The sequence below is a fragment of the Lampetra planeri genome, chromosome 20 (genome assembly GCF_965212315.1).
Source record: "Lampetra planeri chromosome 20, kcLamPlan1.2.h2, whole genome shotgun sequence".
NCBI classification, from domain to species: Eukaryota; Metazoa; Chordata; class Hyperoartia; order Petromyzontiformes; family Petromyzontidae; genus Lampetra; species Lampetra planeri.
The window spans coordinates 5,392,979-5,418,368 of record NC_136126.1 but is presented as its reverse complement, the minus strand read 5'-3'; the positions used below and the strand labels follow the sequence as shown (position 1 = coordinate 5,418,368).

At 46.1% G+C, this 25,390-nt stretch overlaps 1 protein-coding gene across 1 annotated transcript in view; it reads right to left on the bottom strand.

The window, feature by feature from the left end:
* Positions 1–13,829, bottom strand: part of NSMF (NMDA receptor synaptonuclear signaling and neuronal migration factor) — a 40,077-nt gene extending 26,248 nt beyond the window's left edge. Inside the window, exons 1-7 of the mRNA XM_078603390.1 lie at positions 13,483–13,829; positions 12,954–13,021; positions 11,954–12,646; positions 7,907–7,982; positions 7,099–7,167; positions 4,429–4,481; positions 2,958–3,056 (exon numbers count right to left, since the gene is read on the bottom strand). Of these exons, the coding sequence (XP_078459516.1) occupies positions 2,958–3,056; positions 4,429–4,481; positions 7,099–7,167; positions 7,907–7,982; positions 11,954–12,646; positions 12,954–13,021; positions 13,483–13,553 (1,129 nt within the window). The 5' untranslated portion in view covers positions 13,554–13,829. The remainder of the gene's footprint in view (positions 1–2,957; positions 3,057–4,428; positions 4,482–7,098; positions 7,168–7,906; positions 7,983–11,953; positions 12,647–12,953; positions 13,022–13,482) is intronic.
* Positions 13,830–25,390: the final 11,561 nt, after the last annotated feature.

The window sequence follows — 25,390 nt, the reverse complement described above, 5'->3', positions numbered from 1 at the left end:
ACCTTTATTATGGATAAAAAAGAGGCTGTCTTGAACAGCAAAAACACAAAGGGAATGTTGGCGTGCTTTGCACGTAAAGATGCCATCACAATTCTCGTGCACATTTTGCACAGACCTGTTGCCATGGCTTCCAGCTAAAACGGAGCTGAGACTGTGCAATCTTTAATTTTGACGGTAGAAAGGCAACATGACAAACTGTCTTCTTGGTTCTTTCGGTAAAGTCACGTAGAAGGGAAATAATAAAATAATAAAAATAAATGACCTGGTCTTCACCTGAGGACGGCTGCTTGCGTTGTGGCCGAAACGTCGTGAGAATTAATTTATTATGTTTTATTATTATTATTTTATTATTTCCCTTCTACGTGACTTTACCGAAAGAACCAAGAAGATGAATCCCTGCAGTCACGAAAGCTTTAAATCGAAAAATGACAAACTGTGTTCCCGTTTAAGAATCATTAGGATTCATCTGCAGAAATGTTGTCATCATAGCCTAATGCTGCTGCCGTGTCTCCCCAAGCGCCTCTTCTCGTTGTCTTTCCACTGCCTGCATCACAACGCCACAATCTCGGGGCTCTTCTGAGCTGGCCGGCTGCGTTCTGCGGACGGCGACGTCGCGTCGGCTTGCAGAGCCCGCGAGCATTCGCGGTTACGTTTGGCCGTGCAGGGCACCCGTTTTGCACGTGTGTAAAAATCAAAGGAAGAATTGCAATTCAAATGAAATTACATTCGATGGCTTGGTGGTGGGGGTGGGGGGGGTGAATGCAACGAGCCGAGTGTGAACGCCCGCGGTGCAGAGGGAACGGGAGGACGCGCACACTGAGAAGCCCCCTCCAAAGACGCTGTTGAGAAGGCATTAATTCTAGATTTGAAGCTTTCGTGACTGCAAGGATTCATATTCTTAGGTTTTTTCGGCAAAGTCACGTAGGTAAAACATTAAAATTAATAAAAGTAAAATAAAATAAAAAATAAAAAATAAAATAAAAATCACGACGTTTCGGACGCAACACAAGCTTCCGTCTTCAGGTGGAACCGTCACAGCACGCTTGCTGTATCAAGTAAATGAGAAATTCCAAGAGATACTACCCCGTATATATACTACGTGACTTTACCGAAAAAACCTAAGAATATGAAAAGGCATTGTTCATGCCGACTGCTGCTTTTGTTTCTCATATCCAAAGCTCACTGGCAGAACTTTGACAGCACAGATTTATTTGTCGTAGCACACAGTGTCCCGCGTGTTAGGCTAACGAGCGCTAAAATTAGTGACTTCTTCCAAATATTTAAAATATATCTTTGGCTTCCCCCCCCCATTCACACCCTGTTTCTTTTTAAAGTGATTACAATTTAACGTTGTGATCTACTTTCATCGCACTAATTTTTTCGACAAACGCAACCTGAAAATCTTTGCGTGTTGAATATGAGGTGTTACATCGCAGTTTACGGAGTCCTTTCTCAGGTGACCACAAACAATGCAATTGCTCTTCTTGGTTCTTTCGGTAAAGTCACGTAGAAGGGAAGTAATAAAATAATAAAAATAAATAAAACATAATAATATAATTATGTTTTATTTTTATTATTAATATAATTATGTTTTATTTTTATTATTTTATTATTTTATTACTTCCCTTCTACGTGACTTTACCGAAAGAACCAAGAAGATGAATCCCTGCAGTCACGAAAGCTTTAAAATAATTTTATTATGTTTTATTTTTATTATTTTATTACTTCCCTTCTACGTGACTTTACCGAAAGAACCAAGAAGATGAATCCCTGCAGTCAGGAAAGCTTTAAAATAATTGTATTATATTTTATTTTTATTATTTTATTATTTCCCTTCTACATGACTTTACCGAAAGAACCAAGAAGATGAATCCCTGCAGTCACGAAAGCTTTAAAATAATTTTATTATGTTTTATTTTTATTATTTTATTACTTCCCTTCTATGTGACTTTACCGAAAGAACCAAGAAGATGAATCCCTGCAGTCAGGAAAGCTTTAAATCGAAATTTAATGCAATTGCTGATAACTGCACGAGGTGCCACAGTTTATTTACGAGAAAAAGCTCTCCGTGAACTTGACATTAATGGGAAATATACACGAATTAAAATGTATCTATTTCGCATGAGCTTGATATGAAACAGCCTCACATTGCAACACTCAAAGTAAAATACAATCTAATTATTTTACTCTTCCCACTTTCATTACCACATTACTTCCACTAGAAGATTCACGTAAATGAGCCAGAAGTTAATTTAATTTAAAAAAAAGCTTCTGCTGTTATTAACAAATTCAGTTCAACGTGTCCAGTATGATGAAGCTTTGATTAATAGACTTCATTAGATAATCAATATCATTTCCTTTGATATAGAGATAATGAGTTATGTTGTTTTACCTGCGGTTGATTTCTATTGATTAATAGACTTAATTAGATAATCAATATAATTTCCTTTGATATAGAGATAATGAGTTCTGTTGTTTTACCTGCGGTTAATTTCTATTGGGTAACTCTTGCTCTATTTTGTCCTCTGTACTACTTCACTTTTTTGTATTTGTTATTGTCATTTTGGTGACTCTTGAAAATGAGATGATCACGGTCTCTTGAGCCGTCACCCAGTTAAATAAACTTGGGACATTCATTCTAGATTTGAAGCTTTAGTGATTGCAAGGATTCATATTCTTAGGTTTTTTCGGTAAAGTCGTGACTGCAGGAATCCATACTCTTTGGTTCTTTCGGTAAAGTCACGTAGGTAAAATTAAAATTAATAAAAATAAAATAATAAACAAAATCACGACGTTTCGGAGGCAACACAAGTCTCCGTCATCAGGTGGGACCGTCACAGCCAGATTTGCTGCATCAAGGGACATTCACTTAAACTTGACACCAGTGTGGATTTTCCTTCGTCGGGGCCAAAGGGGCAACGAGCGTGGGGGTCGCGTCAGTCGCCGAGGCCACTCACTGAATCGAGCATCGAGGACTGGGTCGGACTTGGACTGCGACACGTCGCTCAGAGGCAGGGCCCGGCCACACTCTCTGCTTTCTTGACGGTCGAGGGACACTAAACGGACAGGAACCAACATTGGACAGACTGTCAATTATTGGTAAAGATGCGAAGAGCACAAGTGGAATTCAAACGTGCACTTTTAACACTGTACGAGTACACATTTATTCAAGTTGACAGTTTCGCTGTTGCAAGTATAATCCACTTCAACAAAAGCATTGGGTCTCTTTTTTTACGTCTAAAACTTTTTGTGTTGGCAGTTTTGTGTTGGCAGTTTTGCACCACGCCATAAAAATGCTGACAAGCGATAGTAAAACGTATTTTTCGTCCTTGTATTTGTACGTTGTAATGTTGAGCGCACTGGACTTGCAACCCAGAGGTCACCGGATCGCTCTCTCGCGGTGCGGCATTTTTAAGTATGAGCAAGGTTCTAAAAATCCCAGCACCTCCGCAGTAATAAATGGTGCACCGCAGTTAGTAGATCGTTGTGCCACACGTGGTGTGGTAAAGGGTGTGTACTCCCGGCTCTCCCAAGACGAATGGCCCAATGTGGAAGAGGAGACAAAAATACCGTCTGGAGGTGGCTCTCCAGAACGCACACTCGTGAAGGCCTTGCCGCCAGCTGTGGCATCAGCAAGCGAAGTAAAATGTAGAGGTGCAGCCCTGCAATTGCAGGGCTGCACCTCTACATTTTACTTCGCTTACAAACAATATCCTTGACCTCAGGCTCACGGCAAAATGCGTAGTCACCGGTTTTTTCAAAAGTTACCCGCAAATAACTCAACTGGAATATATAAATACTGCAAACAAAACTTGGCAGGCCTCTCCTGCAAGACAGTCACGGTTCCTCAATTGAGGCTTTCCTTGGTAATACAAGCGTAGTAGTAATCATATAAAGTCTGCCCCATGAGCACGGATGTTTGTAGCCTGTAGCCTGACGTGGCACCATGTCTCTGGAAAACCCACCAAGTACGTTTGTGGCACATTAGGAATGGACCACTCTTCTAATTATTTATTCGTGCAGCAAGGTAGTAAAGTGTGGTTTTGTGAAGGTCCTTATGTGTTGCGCAGTACATGAATGCACGTGTGTACACCAGCATGCGATGACTGAGTTGGGCCTGTCGGTGGCTGGCAGGGTTATTGATTAACCAGACTGGTACACCAGTCACGTGGTTAACGGCGACCCGGTTGAGAATTGCTGCGTGTGACACCACGTGCTGCTGCATTTTACAGATTGAGCACAATAAATGTGTTTGCCCTCGATTCGGAGCACCTGCCCACGTCCTTAATTTCGAGTGTGCAACACATTCATCCCCATCGAGCCACAGCGGGCCAGATGGCCGCCGCTCATTACGCATTTCTACCGGTCCTTTGCTCGTAGTGGACGCGATGGCTCCCCTTTATTGGGGCAGCGAAGCGTGTGACTTGCCTGCAGCTCTCCCGCGGTGGCGTCCCACCATCCGCAGATGTTTGTGGAAGTTCCTGCGAGAGAACGAGCGAGCGGGTGGGAGATGCATTACCTGATGAGAGACGTCGCTTTAACAGGGTAATATTTACTCGACTAACAAGCGGCAGCCTCCGACGTCAAATCACGCTCCTGTTAAGTGCCCGTGTGGGCAACTTTTTCCGCTCGATCGTCGGTTGAGTGAGCTGAAAGCACCAGCTCATTAAGCGAGCCTCCTCATTAAAATATAAAACGCACCTGTGTCCCGCAGCTCTGAGACGCTACAGTTGCGTCTCTCTGTGCACTGCTTGAAAAGTCACAGATTAACAAATTTTGAGCGAAATGCGCTGTGCGACGCGGCTCGCTATAAAACGTCCGTCGTAAACACCGAGCTCAAAATGCGAAGCTGAAAGAATGGTACAATACAACGGGAAGGCGTGCGCAGTTGGCAGTCGGCCAGAGGTTCGTATTTCACTTGGGAAGCCACTTTGTAATGCAGAACCAGCCCTTCCTACAAAATGGAAAAGCAGTGGCACTTTATACCCATTTTAGATGAATACTGGAAGCGGATGTGCAGCCCAATCAACGCCCACGCTTAAATTTAAGCCGAGTTTGGTTGGAATATCCACGAAGAACCACATACACGCGTGTGAACCAACGTGCCCGCGTTAAATCACACACAAAAACGCAACACACTTGAATTTATTTAAGTGCCAGCACTTCAACCATGTCCGTGGCTTTTTTCGTTTGTATCACGAAACATTAGCACATTTGCTATCACCCCAAGGATGGATTTAAGACTTTCAAATGTGAACAACTGTCAATACATTTAGTCGGTAGAGAGTGTCTCTCCTAACATGTCAAAAACAACAACAACAATGTTCACATGGGTAGACGCTCCGAGCACAGGGAAACGAGACAGTCAGCTGTCTTCTGCCACAGCTGTGCGGTGTTTTACGATTCTACAGAGAGGTCGTGACCCCCCTCACAAGTCGGCCTGCCACCACGGCTACAACCCAAAATGGAAATTCTCAAGGCCAACGCTCCGTACAGTCACATTCACAAAACCGCAGGGGGGGGGGCACACGCATGTGCATGCACACACCGAGAATAAAAACAACATACACCGGAATTTCTGGCAAATCTCAAAGCCAGCAACCCCCCCCCCCACCACACACTTCCATGGCTGTTCTTCCATGTGCACACGTCAATGTGCATTGGCACGAATGGCCAACATATTCATCGCGAACGCTGATGTTCACGGCGCTTCGCTGCGATTACAGTTTCCCTGTGACTATCGCTGAATCGGAAGTGAGAGGACGCTCTGGGTTCTGAGGCGGGAGCTGCGTGCTCAGAGCCGTGCCCTGTGAACTTCCATGCCTCCATGCCCAGAGGCTGGGGCTTTATCAGATCACGAGGGCAAAATCGGCGCCTAGCTGTGCTAGTGCGCTGGCATTCTTCCATTACTGATCAGCGAAGAGGCGAAATAAAATCCGCAAGCAGTCGGTGCCAGAACTGCCGTTGGGTTAATCCACCTCTCAATCCACCAAACTGCCTTCCCCATGAGATGCAAGTGTTTGGAAGTGTTCCCAGAAAACGCCGTCACCCTGTGCGCCTACCCCATCGGCCAGAACAAATAAATGCCACTATGAAGGCTGATAAAATAATATTCAAATCTACTTTGCCTGCCTACCGTTTGATGTACTACCAAGTCTTCCAAAAAACATAATGGCTATATATTCAAACGTACGCTTGAAATTTAAATTCTGTACTCAGGGAAGCCTCCCCTAAGTTTTCAAGAGTTTCTGATGTTTGGTCTCAAACTCTGCATCACTGTCAATGGCAATACAATATTGGCATTTATAAAAAGTTGGAAAAGGCGCAACCCTGCAATTGTTTGCAAGCACCACCGCTGATGGAAGGGCAAGCTCTCGAGACCTTCTCTAGAGGGCCATTTGGCCTAATCTTCCACACTTGCCAGACATCTTGGGAGGGGTGGAAGTACCCACACTTTTCATCACAACACATGACCTGCCGATCAACTGTGGTGAACCCATTGCCACTTGCTTGGGTGGACAGAGGCGGGGGGGGGGAAAAAAATGCCCCATCATTTCAACTGCTGCGCCAAGAGGTCATACCTGGAAACCTCTTGATTGCAATTCCAGTGGTGTAAATCATGACACCAGGGAAGCACAAGCAGGCGGGCATTCATCGCCAGTGCCTAAATTACGCCTCCTTAATTCTAGATTTGAAGCTTTCGTGACTGCAAGGATTCATATTCTTAGGTTTTTTCGGTAAAGTCACGTAGGTAAAACATTAAAATTAATAAAAGTAAAACAAAATAAAAAATAAAAATCACGACGTTTCGGAGGCAACACAAGCTTCCGTCTTCAGGTGGAACCGTCACAGCCACGACAGCTGTATCAAGTAAATGAGAGATTACAAGAGCTACCACTCCGTATATATAATGGTTGGAGAGGGGGAAGGGCCAAGTACGGCACACTTTTTATTAATTACGCCTCCTTCTCTACCAGGCCGTACTGGGCCGTAGCTGTAGGGATCTGGCCGAGGGTAGAAAGCGTTGGCGAGGTGTGATGGTATCAATGGCTCTGGCCATTGACCTTTCTCTCTGGCCGCTGGAAAGGCAATGCTCACCTCTGCACCATCGCTGAAGGATCCAGTTCCCGCTTGCGTCTCTTCCGCTCCGCGTATCCACGGAAGGCACTGCAGACGTGCAAAGCACAGCCGCTCGATTCACTATTAATTATTTAAGCGCAAAAAAAAAGTCGAGCATTTTAAATGAAGCACAGTCCTGAGATGCGACGTAATGACGCGGAATGTTATTTAATGGAGGGTACTTACGCGATGCTGTGGTTCGGTGTTCGTGCAAAAGAAAAAGGAAAACAGAATTACAAGATGCTCATTATTTAAATGCAAATGGGTTTTTGCACACGAGATTTATTTATTGCAGAAAATATGGCGCAAGTATAACGTGCAAAAAATTGTAAATATTCAGTTACTTTAAACAATGATTCTCTAAAAATATATATATAAACAAATCCTTCACTCAATAATACGCATGCATTTATATGGAGTTATTACTGTCGCCTGATGATTAATGCATTGATAATTATGCGGTTGCCTCGTGATTGTACGCACATTTCTAAACCCGGCAAATGTGCAACGGCTGAGAGGTCAGCGAAAGGAATGAAGCATCTACCACGTTGGCCTTGAAGACCTCTCAACCTTGGCCTATTCTACCCCAGCTCATCGTCACATGGCACTTGTCAAAACTTTGATTTTATGGGGTTATTATTTTTAAAACATATCAAAAATATAACAGGTCAGGACCAGTTTCAAGCACCGGCGGGGAAAGAGAACCCCCCCACCCCCCCCCCCCTTCCCAGGGATATTCCAAGGAGCACGAGGTTCGGGACGACGGTCGGGGCAGCGTGCTACGTACGCCTGCAACGTCGACGCAGTGCTGTGCAGCATGTGCATGCTCTCGCTGGGGAACCAGCTCCGGCACTCGATGTCGTCTGTCAGGCGAGAGACAAAAGACAATGGGCCCCCACCCCCCCACATTTTCAAGCAATCCTCACAACAAGTCACCGGAACTATGAGACATCTCCTTTACCAGTGGCAAAATATAGTAGTAGGTTTTTACCCTTTAAACTGGTACGAAACTGACACCTGTATAGAAGGCATCATGTTTGCAATAACCACAACACAAGCAGTCAAAATGCAAACAAAAACAAACAACTCTGATGATGATAATGATATGCACTGTCCTTGAAGTTGATTGGTCCACACCCGAGACAGCTTTTCTTAGAGCCTAGTCTCCAATGGAGACTAGGCTCTAAGAAAAGCTATCATCATCAGAGTTGTTTATTTTTGTTTGCATTTTGACTGCTTGTGTTGTGGTTATTGCAAACATGATGCCTTGTATACAGGTGTCAGTTTTGTACCAGTTTAAAGGGTAAAACCCTACTACTATAAGTCACCGGAAAAAAAAGAAAATGAAAAAATGTACGGTGACACACCTTGCCTTAGGTGGCCCTGCAAATTGCTCGTTCAGAATGAAGTGAAAGAAAGCACTCCACGTGTGTAGTTTAGCGATCGTACCGGCCAAAGCAAGCATCACTCGCTGTTATGCCTGTCATACTCCAGTGGGAGCTTAGTCATGATCAGGGATACTTGAGACTGAACCCAAACGTCCTTTAAAACATCTTACGAACAACACGTCCACCGCCCCGAGCGCTGGGGTTTAATTAAACTTGGGCACCCAAAGGGTGGGAATGGAATGTGAAAGTATATAACTGAAATGATAAAAGATTAATGTATACATTATTAAACAATATTACATCTCACAATATGCTCAACATCATTAAACCTACGTATGTTAATTGTGAGCGAGCGAGCACTAACATTAATCTTATTTGTATTTTTGTATTCTAAGATTGTATATTACGGCTAATTCACATTTTACATTTCACATTTTATATGGTCTACTTATTCATAATTTTACATACTTTAGCCCGTTAGTATTAGTTATACTTTGTAACGTTAGTATAGTTAGACTGTATACCACCTATTTAAGTTTTTAAGATGCCTACATGTTGAATGTATGCACCTTCCGGCCATAGTAAATTCCGTGTATGTGCAAACTTTCATGGCGATTAAAACCGTTTCTGATTCTGATTCTGATCCGTATTGCATACGTGCCCTGTCCAAGCCCGACTACATTTCTTAACAGTTTGAATTCTCTTTACTATGCACGCGTTCTCTAATCCATGCGTTCTTCTCCCCTATCTCAATGTAATTCCACGCATGCACTTCTCCACGCCTGAGATGAGATGGTTGCCGATGGCCGACAACATTAACGGAGTGGGTGATCCAAGGCCAATGACCGTGTTGTTCGGAGGACACGTCAATTTGGGGAAGACGGAACGATGAAATCACCTCGTGTGCCGGTGCAAGGCGAACGTTCACATCGCAAGCTCGTGAGAGACAGTGGTGGATGGGGAGACCTTCATCCAGCAGTGGATTGGCCATGGTTGCTGCTGATGATATATATGTCACTGCTGGCAAGATTATTTTTCCAATTTGGTGCCAACAATCTTCCAAGATCTCCCCACATCCTGACCACACTCTAGGGTCAACGTGTAAACTATAACGTGTTCAATGTCTCTGCTAACACACCCCTAGAACACACACACACACAGCCAACTTCCACATCCGTTTGCTCCAATGTCTCCCTACGCACTCACACAAGACTTCATGAATACCTGCTTAGCAGAGCAGCACACACACACAGGTTGAGTTTAATCTTCGTCACTGACAATCGGTACTGAACACACGATGTTTTACTCTCCGCGTGGCTTATCAGCTGATTTAAAATGTTCTGCTCAGCTGTTTGGAAAGCCCTTTTTGACCTGCTGTACATTATTTAATTTTTTACAGCTTTTATAGGATTAAAAAAGTACCCCCATCTTTCGGTTGGCAATATTTTTGGTTTGTAGTGCAGCTTCGAGCATTCCATGGAAAAATCACTTCAGCCAGCTCTTTCCCACTATCAGAGAAGTGCGTCACAGCTTCCATCCGATGATCTGTCCCAAATTATTCGTATATCAGTTTTCATCATCATCATCATCAATCATCCATGGTAAATCCAATGCTGGATAAAGTGCAATTTTTGGAACAAGATTAGCAGGCGTCCCTAAATATTTGACATAGAAATGAAATACCATAATTTTTTTTAAAAACTACAAACCCATCAGCCTTTTATCACATTGTTCACGATCATAATTTGTGAACTAAATTTGAGGCCAGCCAACAAGGAGAGCAAGAAGAAAGGTTTTAGTTTTTTTTAAAATCGGCCACTTACACATTACACAGCAGTGGTCTCAACATACACATACAAATACAGGAGGTCAATGTGTGGAAGGTTAAACAATGACTCGAGGTCATTTTACCATACCTGTCCACCCACACGGTTTACCTGTCTTCTTGTACAGGGAAATTGAGTTTTCAGGTCCATATGGCATACAGCCGTTTCAATACGGGCACATTTTTTTTTAAACATTGTCTATTTATTTGTGTTTCTCCCTTGTGATACTTAGTAGGATGAACGTTGAGATTTCTAAGGGCACGGGGTGACCAATAAGGTATGGATTGTTCTAGTAATAAATTAGGCACTTGATAAAGGGGTTGACAGGTATGTTTTTACTTTCCCCAAAAACGTGGCAGTTGAAAAGAGCTCGCACGTCACTGGAGCCTCGCACACAACCACCACCACCACCCTCCCCACCAAAAGGAAGTCAGCAACAAAAACTTACTCAAAAATACTTCAAAACAAATTGGCAACGTTTAGCGTGAAGTCTAATTATAAAACTGAACGTGCAGCCATGCAGACAACAGTGCTGTTTGAAAGCGGCACCAGTCAAGCGATGACACAGTTACATAAACTCTCAATGTGCCTTGGGATAGAAAATGAGTGAAAAGTGTGCCTATTTTTGTCCGCGAATGCTAATGCTACTCTCACGAGCACGCCGGTTCCCTTTATGTTGCACATTAAAGCCAGGAGCGTAAACACTCAGAGGCCAAATTAATGCACGCGAGGTTCATCCTTTTGTTCGAAGAAAGAACGGTGAAAGCAAAATAAATGTTTTTAGTCCTTCTGATGCAAAAACGCGAATTTCAAATGGGAGTCATACCATTTGTCCGTGCCTAATCAGTGGCTCTGCAGAACAACACTACTTTTGTCTCTCGCTCCCTTGTTCCGAGAATTAGACCTCGAGTGTCAAGCATTTAACGCTAAGACGGTACACAATGTCTCAAATCAGAACATCTAATAATAAATGCACCGGACAAAAACACCGTGCAAAAACGTCATGAGGACAGCATTGCAATGCTACACGAGCTAACCGTGAAAAGCACCTGTAAGTACATAACATCACTTGCAGCACACTTACCCACATACACCCACACGAACATAGATACAACTATAGGCTTGTCAGTCAACTGCTGGATGAAGGCCTCCCCACACCGTGTCAATCGAGGGATTTGCTCGACTCCACTCCAACGCGGCTCGCCATGCTTCGGGCACTCGCCACCGATGCTAGCGATGGCCAAGAATAAAACTCACCATCCAATATGAAACCACAATATCGAGTAATACTTTAGGATTTTGGCACCGCTACGCATGAAATAAAATTTCGCCGTTTAAATATACCGCGTCTATTCAGAGTTCCTCCACCACATCTCAGCAGTGTAGGGCTCTGCCCCCACAGAGTCAGGGTTTGACATTTCACTCAGTGGCTGTTGTACGCCATTCGCAGATGACCACAACCTCGTCCTGGAATGTTTCGCACCGTTGTCGACAGCCAGCGGCGCCTTCGTGCGTCGCACATGCCACTGCCTACTGGGCCACGCACAACGTGCGCTGCGATCCGGCTGAAAAAAACAGGCAGAAACAGAGGCGACGCCCAAACGACGCCGTGACACCCACCGGAGATGCGATCCATGCTGTACATGCGCTCCAGCTTCTTCTTGCTGCTCAGCGCCTCCTGCTCGGCCTTCTCCTGCTCCAGGTCGAAGGAATGCTTGAAGACGCCGAGGTTCTCGCAAGCCGGGCACTCCAGGGAGTCGCGCTCCCTCACGCTGGAGCCGCCGCCGCCGCCGCCGTCCCGGCTGCTCCCGGCGCTGCTGCTGCCGCCGCTGCTGCCGCTGAAGTGCGATCCCCGGGAGATTGCGTGAAGCCAGCGCAGGTGGCGCCTGCCCTTGTTCTCCTTGCTGTGGCCTCCGCCGCCGTGGCTGCAGCCGGCGGCCGGAGAGGTCCGGGCAGACGCGGAGCGGGAGGGCGGCGGCGGGGACGGGGACGGGGGTCCGTAGTCGCGCTCGTCGCTGAGGATGGTGTACACCTTGGGCGGCTGCAGCAGCCCCGGGTCGGGCGGAGGAGGAGGCGCGGGATCGGGAGACGAGGAGGGGATGGAGGGGACGGAGGGGGAGGGAGCCGGCGTGGCGGGGGTACGCTCCGCCGCCTCGTCCGAGAAGCTGCGGCTAAGCGAGAGGCGACGCTTCTGCTGGAGCAGCGAGGGGGGCTGTAGGCACGGGGAGGGCGTCGTCGCGGCTGACGCCGACACCACCGCCGCCACCGCCGCCGCCGATGGTGCTTCCACCCCGGGCTCCGACAAGCACCGTTCTGCCAAGTGGCAATCGCACCGCACGCTCTCACGGCGCCGCCCACAGCAAAACAACGCCCTGAAGCTGACCAGAGCCATTTGCTGTCCGCCAGCCGGTGCTGATGTGCGACGTTGTTCCTCGGTAAAGTTCTAGGCAATGAAGCGTTTGACAGCAGGCACGGCGGCCGGGTCTAGAGACACAGCGCGGCGCTCACATGTTAGCGATCGGCTATAACTGGGTCATTTTTACAGTGTGAATTAGTGGTGTAGCGAGCGTGCTGGCTGTGCGTGTGAGTGTGCAGACAGTGAGTCTCCTAGGGGGCTCACCTGTGCCTCCTCTTTCGTGGCCCTGCATGTGACCGAGCTGAACGTAGTCCCCGAAAGACTTCACTGCCCTGCGCACCCACAGGTCACAACAACACAGCGAAGCAGACGTTCAAGGGCACCAAGATGGATTTGACAGAATATGGTGACAACACAATTATCAAAGCTGCTGGATTTTTTTTGTACTCCTTCATGGTGAAATATAATGCCAATTGTTCATCCAGGAAAGCCTCACCCGAGTCTCAAGACTATTTTTAAGGAAGGTCCTGCTACATGGGAATATTACGAATTGTTTGTGCATGTGGCTTGGTGACAGGCACCAAATTAATATTTAGCCAGACACTATTTCAAATGCGGCAATAGCACTCCTACTTAAAGCAGATCAACACAATCTCACCGTGATGACTAACAATAAATGAATAAACCAGCGAGCCAAAATAGCACTTTGTAGCTGCAATCAGGATTATGATGCAAAATGGCCATCGAAAGGCGAATTCACGATTTGCCAGTCTTTTAATGAGACTTACTGTACCTGAATTTAATTGCCGCTGAGGAAATAGCTTCTGCTCGCATTTGTCTTCGCTTGGACACAGAGGTCCCCATAGTCAGCCGAGCACTCGCCTCGCTCTTCACGGTGCACAACGCAGCACGCCAAAGTGAGAAAACACAGAAACAAATGGAAATGTAAAAAAAAAATAACAGCAGCTTTCGTGCGAGAGAGCCCCCCTATAAACGTGTCTCTATCCCCGCCCCAGCTCTCACAACGCTGTGGAGCGACACCACAGCGCCCACGACCGCTGCCCGACTGCCGTTGTAATTGTTGGACAGCGATGCCCGAGTCATGATTCTGACCGGGAGTCTTCCTCCAGACTGAGTGAAGCGGCGGGTCAACGTGGTGGGGTAGGGATGGGGTGATAGGGGGGGTGGGTGGGAGGATGAGGCTTCCGTGTGTGTGTGTCTCTCTCCCCTCTCACTCCCTCGCTCGCTCTCTCTGTGTGTTGTCAGTGTCTGCGTGCGGCCGTAGCGGTGCCTGGGAGGTGAATAGAGGAATGGGGGTGTTGGGGGGAGGTAACAGCGGGTGGTGGTGGTGGTGACGACTCCGGGGTTTGTGTCCCGTGGGGGGTGGAGAGGGGGCGATCGTACCGATGAGAAGTGGCTAAGCGCGTCTGCACTACCCACCACTGGCTGCAGACACAGCACACAAAGACAAAGATCCCCCGTATAGCCTTAACGGGCTGTTTGAGGCAAGTGCTGTTAGCGAGCAGCACCTATGCAGGCCGGCACGGCACACGAGGGGGTGGGTGGCCAGCACCACGCGCGGCCGTCTTTGTCTCCCCAGTGGCGATGTTTTCACACCGCACCAGATACTAATTCGAGGCTGAGTCGACCTAGAGAAATCCAGGACCGGTCCAGATATTCGTTACTGATGTAGGCAGTGTGGCGCTAACCGCGACACCACCGCTCCCACGCACCCATGCACCCATCCACACACAAGACAAAGATCCCCCGTATAGCCTGAACAGACTCTTGGGGAAAGTGCCGATAGCGATCACCTACGAAGGCCGGAACGGCACACGAGGGGGAGAGGGGTGGCTAGCACCACGCCCGGCCGCCTTTGTCTCCCCGGTGGCGATGCTTCTACACACACACACCCACGCGCACCCACACACAGTCACCTAGGCGCACTCCCCTCCTTGCACGTGCACAATCGCCAGCACCACGCCTCCCTCTCCGCTTTCACCTCCCTCTCCCATCCCTCTCCCATCCCTCTCCCATCCATCTCCCAACCATCTCCAACCTCCAACACCCACCCCCCCCAAACCCACCCACACCACCGCCAAATCCCACGCACAGATGACACACAAGACAAAGACTTACACAGTACACACACACACCGCTCCTCCCTTCCCTCCCACACCGACCATTGAGTGCCAAGTTGCTGTTCGCTAGCGCCTATCGCGAGATGGTGAATGTGTGATGGTCTACTGGCGTTGGTACAGATAGAGAGAGAGATACACGCACAGCAACTGCGGCGGCCACCTTTCGTCTTCCCCCCCCGCGTTCGTCGCCGCTGTTTCCCCACCACAACCGCTGTCTTAAATGAGCTGCTGCTGCTTTGCTCCTGGCTGCTGCTGCTGCTCAAATTAGGCTGAGTCAGCCGTGGGGGGAAGGGAGGTGGAGGAGGAGAGGGAGGATGTGGGGAGGGTTTGGAGTCGTCAACGAGTCGCACTGCCACCCCGTGTTACACGTGGAGCACCACGGGGACACGGATCGACACCCAACCCAGGCGCGTGATGGCACCGGCGCCGTACAATGGGCGCGTTCGAAGGAGAAAAATAAACACACACGTGAACCCAATGACAAAGATCCCCCATATAGCCTTAATAGACTGTAGGGGCAAGTGCTGTTAGCGAGCACCTATAAAGGCCGGTACGGCACACGGGGGGGTGGGTGGCCAACACCACGCCTGGCCGCCTTTGTCTCCCCAGTGGCGATGTTTACACACAGCACCAGGTACTCATTTGAGGTTGAGTCGTCCTAGGGGAGGCCCAGAACCGGTTCAGATAATCGTCACTGGTGTTGGCCGTGAGCGGGAATCGAACCCGGGTCGCTAGGTTCGTAGCGCAGCGCGCTAATCGCTCCACCACCACACACACACGCACAAACACAGACGTACACACGTATACACACACACATGCGTCACACATGGACGCGTTAAATAGCTCTGGCTCATTGTTTTGGAGATACGCACATGTGTGTGTGTGTGTGGGGGTAGGTCGACTCAGCCTTAAATGAGTACCTGGTGCGGTGTGTAAACATCGCCACTGGGGAGACAAAGGCGGTCGGGCGTGGTGCTGGCCACCCACCCCCTCGTTCGTGTACCGTTCCGGCCTTCATAGGTGCTCGCTAACAGCACTTGCCCCTACAGTCTGTTAAGGCTATACGGGGGATCTTTATCTTTGTAGCGGGTAGCGCGCCGCGCTTCGAACCTCACGATCCGGGTTCGATTTCCGCTCACGGTCAACACCGGCGACGATTATCTGAACCGGTCCTGGGCCCTCCCCTAGGTCGACTCAGCCTCAAATGAGTAGCTGGTGCGGTGTGTCGTAAACATCGCCACTGGGGAGACAAAGGCGGGCCGGGCGTGGTGTTTGGCCACCGACCTTCTCGTGCGCCTTGCCGGCCTTCATAGGTGCTCGCTAACAACACTAGCAACACTAGCAACAGTTTGCTACAAGCTATACGGGGGGGTCTTTGTCTTATGCGTGAAGTCGCACGATTACGTGCACATACCGGCAGTGTTGATACGTAGCTCCTATCTCGACGCTTGGGCACATGTGCCTTGCACTGTGGATAAAAAAAATAACAAATGCGCACAGAATTTATCTCATTTAACAATTCCAAAAGCATTGTCTTTGGGAGGATATCCAGCTGAAATGATGCCTCAGGGGCCGTCCATAAATGACGTTACGCGATTTTGGACGCTTTTTGTTTTTGACCCCCCCCCCTTCGTCACAAAAGGTCATACCGCCCCTCAAATATGACGTCACAAAGCTCTGCCCCCCACCTCCAAAAAATAAAACATGCTTCAAATCGCTTTAAACTATTGTCATTGTAGTGCGTATTTCATGTGGCGCTGCACTCTGATGTTGTAGGAGAAAACATTTATCAAAAAGTCTATTTAAGTAGAACGTGTTGTCTATATTTATTTAAAGTTGCCCATTTTGATGTGACGTCACATTTCTCAAACTCCCTCCCCCCCATCGTCACACATCGTTACAATTGTCTGACCCCCCCCCCCCCCCGAGGTGCGTGACGTCATTTATGGACGGCCCCTCATGGGATAATTGCGATACAATTCTAACTGCTATTGTCTAACGTTTCTCCAAAAGAATGATGTATGAATGTAAGACGTTTCTGTCTGTACGTGTCGCACCGGCATGACCATCGCAAGTCAATGAATGTCACGCACAATTAAAAGCACGTGGTCAAATGTGTCGAGCAAAACTCCCACGTTTTCTATTTCACCTCTTCTAAGACTGGCCATCTACAGAATCTGCCGTGGCGGCTAATTATTAACTACCTCGTCTGGTATGCGGGAGGTCGTGAGTTCGATCCCGACCCTGACGCCTGCTGCTGTATATTTGGAGTTTGCGTGTCTCTCTCTCTCACATCATCATCACGGTGGTTAGGAGATGTTAACTACCTCGCCTGGTATGCGGGAGGTCGTGAGTTCGATCCCGACCCTGACGCCTGCCGCTGTATATTTGGAGTTTGCGTGTCTCTCTCCCCGTGGTCGTGTGGGTTTTTCTCCGGGTCCACCGGTTTTTCCCTCCACATTTATAAACATGCGGTTTAGAGTGTTTGTCTGCTATAAATGTCCACGTGATACGTGAGCTATCATTTGTGGCCAGGTCGCTTCTGAAAAAGAGCGATATAGCTCAGTGGGGCTTTCCTGGACAAATAAATAGTTTAGTTTTAATTCTAGATTTGAAGCTTTCGTGACTGCAAGGATTCATATGCTTAGGTTTTTTTTCGGTAAAGTCACGTAGGTAAAAAAAATACAATTCAAATTATTTTATTTTACTCTTATTAATTTTCATTTAATTTTTTTTACCTACGTGACTTTACCGAAAAAACCTAAGAACAGTTTAGTTTTATTTGACCTTGGTCTTCCAACAGCTTCGACTGGTCGAGGCTGTTATTTACTCCCTCCGTTGAATATTTCATGATTTGTCGTCGGTGAAGAAAGAAGATTTATAATTCCCAATGTAGTTTAATTAATGCAATTACTGTGCAATGCTTAATGGAGATTTATGCATTTCTTGCGCTATGAAGATGGGATTACAACAATCTTGAGATTTGAAATGTAAAGTAACTGTTTACATATTCAATGTAAAACATCATTAGGCGCTCGTGCCTGCTCAAAAGAACTCCCGTTGACACACAGCAACAACAACAGCTGCCATTTGCCACGAAGTGATGCTGATGTTGCCACTGTGCTTTGTGCCATCCTCGGTGCACTTCGAGGCCACGTGAAGTCTCGAATGCATGCTGGCAGGAGGTCACAGGACAGACCCACGTGTTATGGGTAAACTGAGATGAGGCACAGGCTGACATAGACACAAAGCACTGAGAAACCCTGGCATTCAACAGAAGCGGCCAATACACCATCAGAGAGAGAGAGAGCTGCTTGCCTTTTAAGGCTTTGGCTCATAGATGTAAACTGGCAAATACTTGCACACACACATACGCATTTACTATCTGAGCTTCATTGCAAGGAAGATAAAGTGTCATTATGCTTCGTGCTAGACACTACACCACCCAGCTTTATCTCATCCTTGTAGAATTGATTGTGCTGCCAGGTTACGTTCAGTGATCTGGGATTGCTTTTAGGTGTTCAATGAGACGACGCTGTAAAATTATCACAAGTTAGAAAAATGTGCAAATGAAGATTTACAAAAAAAAAGATATTCTCACGTGGTATGTCAATGCCGATTGTGATGTTGATAGGGATGAAGTATATCTTTCTAAGAATTAAGTTGAACTGAATGTCTAATCATTGCATTTATGACGTTTTGCCTATGAATACAGTTCAGTACATTGCAAACGAATGGCCTTTTATTGCAAGGAAGACCAGTTGTCCTTCTACCTAATGTGTTTTGCCATATATGTATCCTTGCAGCAGGCCATTAATTTTAATGTAATTACTTGGTAATTGTTCCTTTCAGAGAAGGGACATGTTAAAAACTGAGCAGGGCATGTGTATTTTTTTCTTCTAATTTGATAATACGTCCATTTAAAATCCCCTTCAGACCAATCATAATAGTAATTGTGAATAACGTACGGAACTTTGTCAATCCACTGCTAGGTAAATTCTTCTGCAAACCTTATCAGATACGGATGTTGTTTGAACGTACTTCACCACGCTCGTTAGGGGTGGTGGATGGGTGTTCACGGCTGATTTAGATAACACTGGCCACTATTAGTCACAGCAGGGAGTCAAACGCAGGTCGTACGGTTCATCGCGCAGCGAGTTACATACTGCGCAGCCGCTCAACCCAAACTAAAAAGTAAAAAGAGGACACATTTAGTATTTTTCTGAAGGTCATTCAGAAAATAAATTGCAAATTCTCATATATGCAAAATAGGCCAACTCTAATGTGCGCCGAACGGCCATTGTTTAGCCTAATGCGTTAGAATTAGCTAATGTTAATCATTACTGGTATATTGTTATTTAATTGCAGTAATTTCGAACACGGGAGGAGGTTGGAATGTAACACAAGGTATAATCAGTGCTCTGGCTACCTGCTTCAGATGTATTGCCATGTGCCCGTATGGAAGTCGTGGCTCGATCTCAATGAATATTTTTCCCAGAAACGTGGTGACTCACTCCTTGTTGACGCCAGTGTGTGTTCGTGTACTGTATGTGATAATTAATGCCTTTTAAGCACGATGTAATTCACCATGATTCGCCTGTCCAATAGTTTTCATAGGGGCTTTGGGGGCAGTGGGTGGTTATGGTGGTAATCCCGCTCACCGTAGCCTAACAACGGCGAAATGTGTTCTTTCTTGAGGCTCTTTCCCAGCATAATGACTAATTATGAGACTTCGTAATTTAAAAAAAAATCCTCCACTATTTTCCATTGTCTTGGGGAATTAATCATGACGATTAATCATAACGACTTCATGGAATATAATTACTGATCTTTGTCATCAATCCACTGCTGGATGAGAGCCTCTCCACACCGTGGTTGTTTGAGAATACTTTATGATTTATTTTATTTTATACCTACGTGACTTTACCGAAAGCACTAACGAGTATGGATCCCTGCAGTCACGAAAGCTTCAATTCAAGATTGAATCATACTTCATGCCTCGATGGAGGGCGTTGGGTTTGTAACGTGGGCGCTCAGGAAACAAGTCTGGCCCTCTTTTTGCGCTCATAAAATAACGTGTACATTTCAACCCCTTACGATGAGTCATATTTGTAGAAATAAAAATGTTGTCGCAGAACACGTACACAATACTACTATACCGCTTGTGTGCCCCACTGCGAAGCTTACTTGGCAGTTAGAAAAATGTTGTTGCTTCGCCAAAAGCTGCCTCATACGATCCTACATGTGGCTGTAACTGATTGCAACTTTTCACTGCGGTCTTCGAAGCGCTGTGGAGGAAAACGAAACCCTCATTTAATTCGTTTGTAATAATCGAACAACAACAACATAATCGAATCGACGAACAAGAATAAAACTCAGCTGCTACTTCAAAACGTTTGGCCGAATGATTAGGAATGATTAGGAATGATTAGGAATGATTAGGAATGTGACATTTTTAATGGGTTGTCGCAGGTTGCACTCTTACAATAAGTATTATTTTCTCATGTTGTATTTCATAACCTCATGCATGCACACATTCCACGCAAAAATGGCACTTAATGCCACCCTATTAAAATGCAATGTGTGAAACGTACTCGCATGCAATTAACAGTTCCATAAAATATTACACACGTGTCAATGCGCTGAAAAGTAACATTTATTTTCCCCCCAAAAATACCAATAATCTGGTCCCTAATTTTCCCTTATTTCTGCAAGCAATGTTTATAACGCTCAACTGTTACTAATTGCTTAACGGATCAAGTGACCTCATAGTGTAGCAAACAAAAGGAATACAGTCACCTGAAGCAGACAAAGATATGCTGTTATAAAGTAATGGTTAGCACACTGCACTTGCAATCCAGAGGTCACCCAATCGATCTCCGAAGCACGGCAGTTGAAGCAATTGGAAAGTGCCTTAGATCCACCCTCCTCTGTCCACCCAGCAGCATTAATGGGTACACGACTGTCGATCGGCAGGTCGCATATGGTTGGGTAAAATGGGAGGCACTCCCACCTCTTTCAAAATGTACGGCCAGTGTGGAAGAGTAGACCAAAATACCCTCCAAGAAGGCCGTCTAGAATTCCCCCTCCTACAAGCAGTGGCATGAGCAAGGCAATTACAGGGCCACAACAGTGGAGTCTGCTGCTGTGGATGTCGTGTTATGGGGCATCTCCCTGCAGGAGGGAGCCATTTCAGATTCATTCCCCACTGTGTTCCACAAAAAGCGTGACGCGGTTGGATGGAAATTAAAAGGATTGAACCCAATATATCGGTGCAATATTTTGGCTTGTATTTTCCTGCAAATAACGATGAGTAGAATTTAATAAAAGTGTAAATATAATACAGTATACATCTGTCAATAATATTTGCAAACACCAGATGATGATTCCCATTTAAAAGAAACCACAATGGTTTTTAAAAATGTTTAACTTGTTATTGATTATTCGTTTCTAAAATAGACCATTTATGAGTCAAATCTAATGTTCTTGTCACGGTTTTAACGAACTATTCATGTATTGTAAGGGATGTAAGACCACAATAAACTTTCTATCTCATGGTTGTATACACAACATATTCTTCAGAGCAGCAACAATGATTGGGGAGTGTATCTCTGAAAGGACAATTACTCAAATTAAATACAAAAGGTTGGTAAGATTTCTGTAAATTTGTTACTGCCATGGAATGAATTATATGATTTAATATGATATAAAACATGTCACCTTGCATCCAATGGTTAAAAAAAATTCTAAATGAATAGTAGCAATGAAAAGTGACTCACTTAGAGATTATAATTATTTACATTGCACACCTCATCTCAGTTTATTATGGAATGGGTGGCTTGGGAGCGGATGACTCAGTGAGGTTGGGACAGTTAATTACTCAAACGTCTTTCGTAAACTGAGAGAAGCTGCGGGTTACATTGGATCAGGAATTAAACCCCCCCCCCCAAAAAAAAATCTGATGCGCAAACAAGCAGATTAGAACGCGGATTGAATTCTCTCTTCGAGAGCAAAGTTATTCCCTCTGCTGGCACCTCCACGTTCAAGAAATCAGGCCGAGAATCGGCAAGGTCCAAATCGCCAACGCTCGAACGCAGAGCAATGGCATCGCTTCCACGCCTCTCACGGCGCTCCAGCCGCAGTTTACCCGCTCACATTGCTCACGGCGGAGATTTGAAACCAGGCATGTCCAAAGTTCGGCCCGCGGGCCAATTACGGCCCGCAGTCAGATTTCATTTGGCCCGCAGCTTCGGTCTTATAATGTGTTATTTATGGCTCGCCAGCTCTGTCAGAATAAATACATCGTAAAATGTTTTCTGACTGAATGAAAGGCAGAATTGCGTCTTTAGAGTTGTTCACGTCTGCCTGAGTGGCGTATATTTGGTTATATTGTCATTTGAAAAATAAAGGTAATTGTGACAATGAATTTTTTTTATAACAGTGTGTATTTTCATGTAACTTTGTGGTTAAAAAAATGTCAGACGGAATTATTGGCCCCCGGGCATCTTCACTTTATCAAATGTGGCCCTCTTTGCAAAACGTTTGGACACCCCTGTTTTAAACGAAGGAACACGAATGCATGTCTCCACGGCGCCATGCGGTCGTTACGAATTCTAATTGAGTCCAATAATTTCAAGAGGACTGTCCACTAACACGCTGCCGCGGTGTAATGGTTAGCGTGAAAGGACCTGTAAAGGGCCGTCCATAAATGACGTCACGCACCTGGGGGGGGGGGGGTGGTCAGACATATGTGACGATGTGTGACGAGGGGGGGGGGGTTAGAAATGTGACGTCACTTAAAAATGTGCAACTTTACATAAATACTAGCATAAGTACCCGGCGTTGCCCGGGTGAAAAATATATTTCTTAATAACCTTACATATATACACAGATGGGCTGCTACCCCCCCCCCCCAGCCACGATCTCCTCGGCCGCTGTGCAGTAATATGTACGGCCTATAGTGTGGTGGGGTGTCGAGGCCTAGTACCGTGCAGAGCCTCCGGCCTCGCCTAAATTGCCCACCCGGCTGAGGCTGGGTACGGGTGCCATCCCCCCCCCCCCCCGCGCTACAATAATACTGTCTAATCGCTATAATTTTATTATCTACCGACCCTATAATAGTAATTGCACACAACGGGGTGGGGGGGGGAGTGAAGAGGACGTGAAACTTTGATGAATTTACCTCAGAGTCGCGTGGTGGGTGTCGAGGCCTAGTACCGTGCAGAGCCTCTGGCCTCGCCTAAATTGCCCACCCGGCTGAGGCTGGGTACTGGGTCCGGTACCCCCCCCCCCCACCGCGCTACAATAATAGTGTCTAATCGCTATTATTTTATTATCTACCGACCCTATAATAGTAATTGCACACATTGGGGTGGGAGGGGAGTGAAGAGGACGTGAAACTTTGATGAATTTACCTCAGAGTCGCGTGTTAATGCGTGCGCATATTTTTAACGGGAATTTAAAATGGCGTCCATCCCGCCGCGAATGCGTCGCTACCCGTTGCCAGGGGCAACCGCCGTCCAATGAAACTGCGTATGGTCCGGCGACACACAGACACACACACAAACAGACAGATTTGCGATTTTATATATATAGATAGACCACACGTTCCACTTAATTAAATAGACTTTTTAATAAATGTTTTCTCCTACAACATCAGAGTGCAGCGCCACATTAAATACGCACTACAATGACAATAGTTTAAAGTGATTTTAAGCATGTTTTATTTTTTGGGGGGGGTGGGGGGGACAGAGCTTTGTGACGTCATATTTAAGTGGGGGGGTCTGACTTTTTGTGACGTCGTGTGTCGATTGGGGGGGGGGGTCAAAAATCGTCCAAAATTGCGTGACGTCATTTATGGGCGGCCCCTAATCCAAACGGCGCCGGTTTTATCTCCCGGCACGGCAGCTGAAGCAATGGGCAGGTTTATTCCATTGTTTTATTTGATTCCTCCTCCCTCTGTCCAGCCAGCAGTATAAACTATAAACTATTTTATATTACCAGGTAAGACCCAATGAGCTATGTAGCTCTTTTTCAGAATCGACCTCGGCCACAAACGATCGCTCAACGAAGCAGCTTATCACGTGGAAATTTCAAGCAGCCAAATACTCTAAACGCCTGTTTCTAAATGTAGAGGGGAAAACCAGGGGACCCGGAGAAAAATCCATGCGACCATTTGGAGAGAGACACGCAAACTCCAAATATGCAGGCGTCAGGGTCTGGATTGAATCCACAACCTCCTGCTTACCGGGCGAGGTAGTTAACATCTGGCCACCACCATTGGAACCTCATTTGCCAGTAAAAATATGATAATTGTTTTTTTATCCTTCTAAGTGGCAACAAAACTGACACCTTTTTACAAGGAGTCATGTTTGCATAGACCACAATACCTGCAGTCATAATGCAAACAAAAAACACAACTCTGATAATGTGCACTGTCCTTGAAGTTGATTGGTCCACACCCGAGACAGCTTTCCTTAGAGCCTAGTTTCACATGGGTTGGACCAGATGACGCTCTAAGGAAAGCTGTCTCGGGCGTGGACCAATCAACTTCAAGGACAGTGCACATTATCAGAGTTATGTTTTTTGTTTGCATTATGACTGCAGGTATTGTGGTCTATGCAAACATGACTCCTTGTAAAAAGGTGTCAGTTTTGTTGCCAGATAGAAGGTTAAAAAACCATAAAATCTAACCAGAAAACTATAGACAGACATATTAGCAGACAGATATCACCAAGATACATAGCGAGAGCAACACAGGTGACAGAGAGGGGTGATCGTCTCTGTGTGGTGGCCTTAAATAGACAGAGGGGGGGGGGGGCGGAGGCAGAGAGAGGGAGGAGGGTTAGAGAAAAAAATTAGCATATCAATGAGTGGTCAACAGACGTGGTGCTGCGAATGCGATGGCACGGCAAGCAAGCCTGAAAATCAGGAGAAGGACACACTAAAATTAAATAACCTAGTAAAATATCGAAATGTAATGCCATCGCATTCGCAGCACCACGTCTGTTGACCACTCATTGATATGCTAATTTTTTCTCTAACCCTCCTCCCTCTCTCTGCCTCCGCCCCCCCCCTCTGTCTATTTAAGGCCACCACACAGAGACGATCACCCCTCTCTGTCACCTGTGTTGCTCTCGCTATGTATCTTGGTGATATCTGTCTGCTAATATGTCTGTCTATAGTTTTCTGGTTAGATTTTATGTCGCTATTTCATTATACCTGATGATGATTGCTTGTGTTGCAATCGAAACGTCGTATTCTATTATTTAATTTAATTTATTATTTTATCTTTAGACGTGACTTAACCGAAAGAAACAAATAATAATTCCTGCAGTCACGAAAGTTCTAAAATTAAGGTTAAAAAACCAATTATCATCTCGCCACCAGTTTCAATGGATGTGCCACAGCTGATCAATCGGCAGGTCGCATATGGAGGGGTAACGAGTGGGTGGCTCCCACCTCTTCCAATATGTCTAGCCAGTGTGGAAGAGCAGGCCAAATACCCTACAGGGGGTCCTCGCTGGAACTCATTCGAGTGGACGACATACCGCCAGCAGC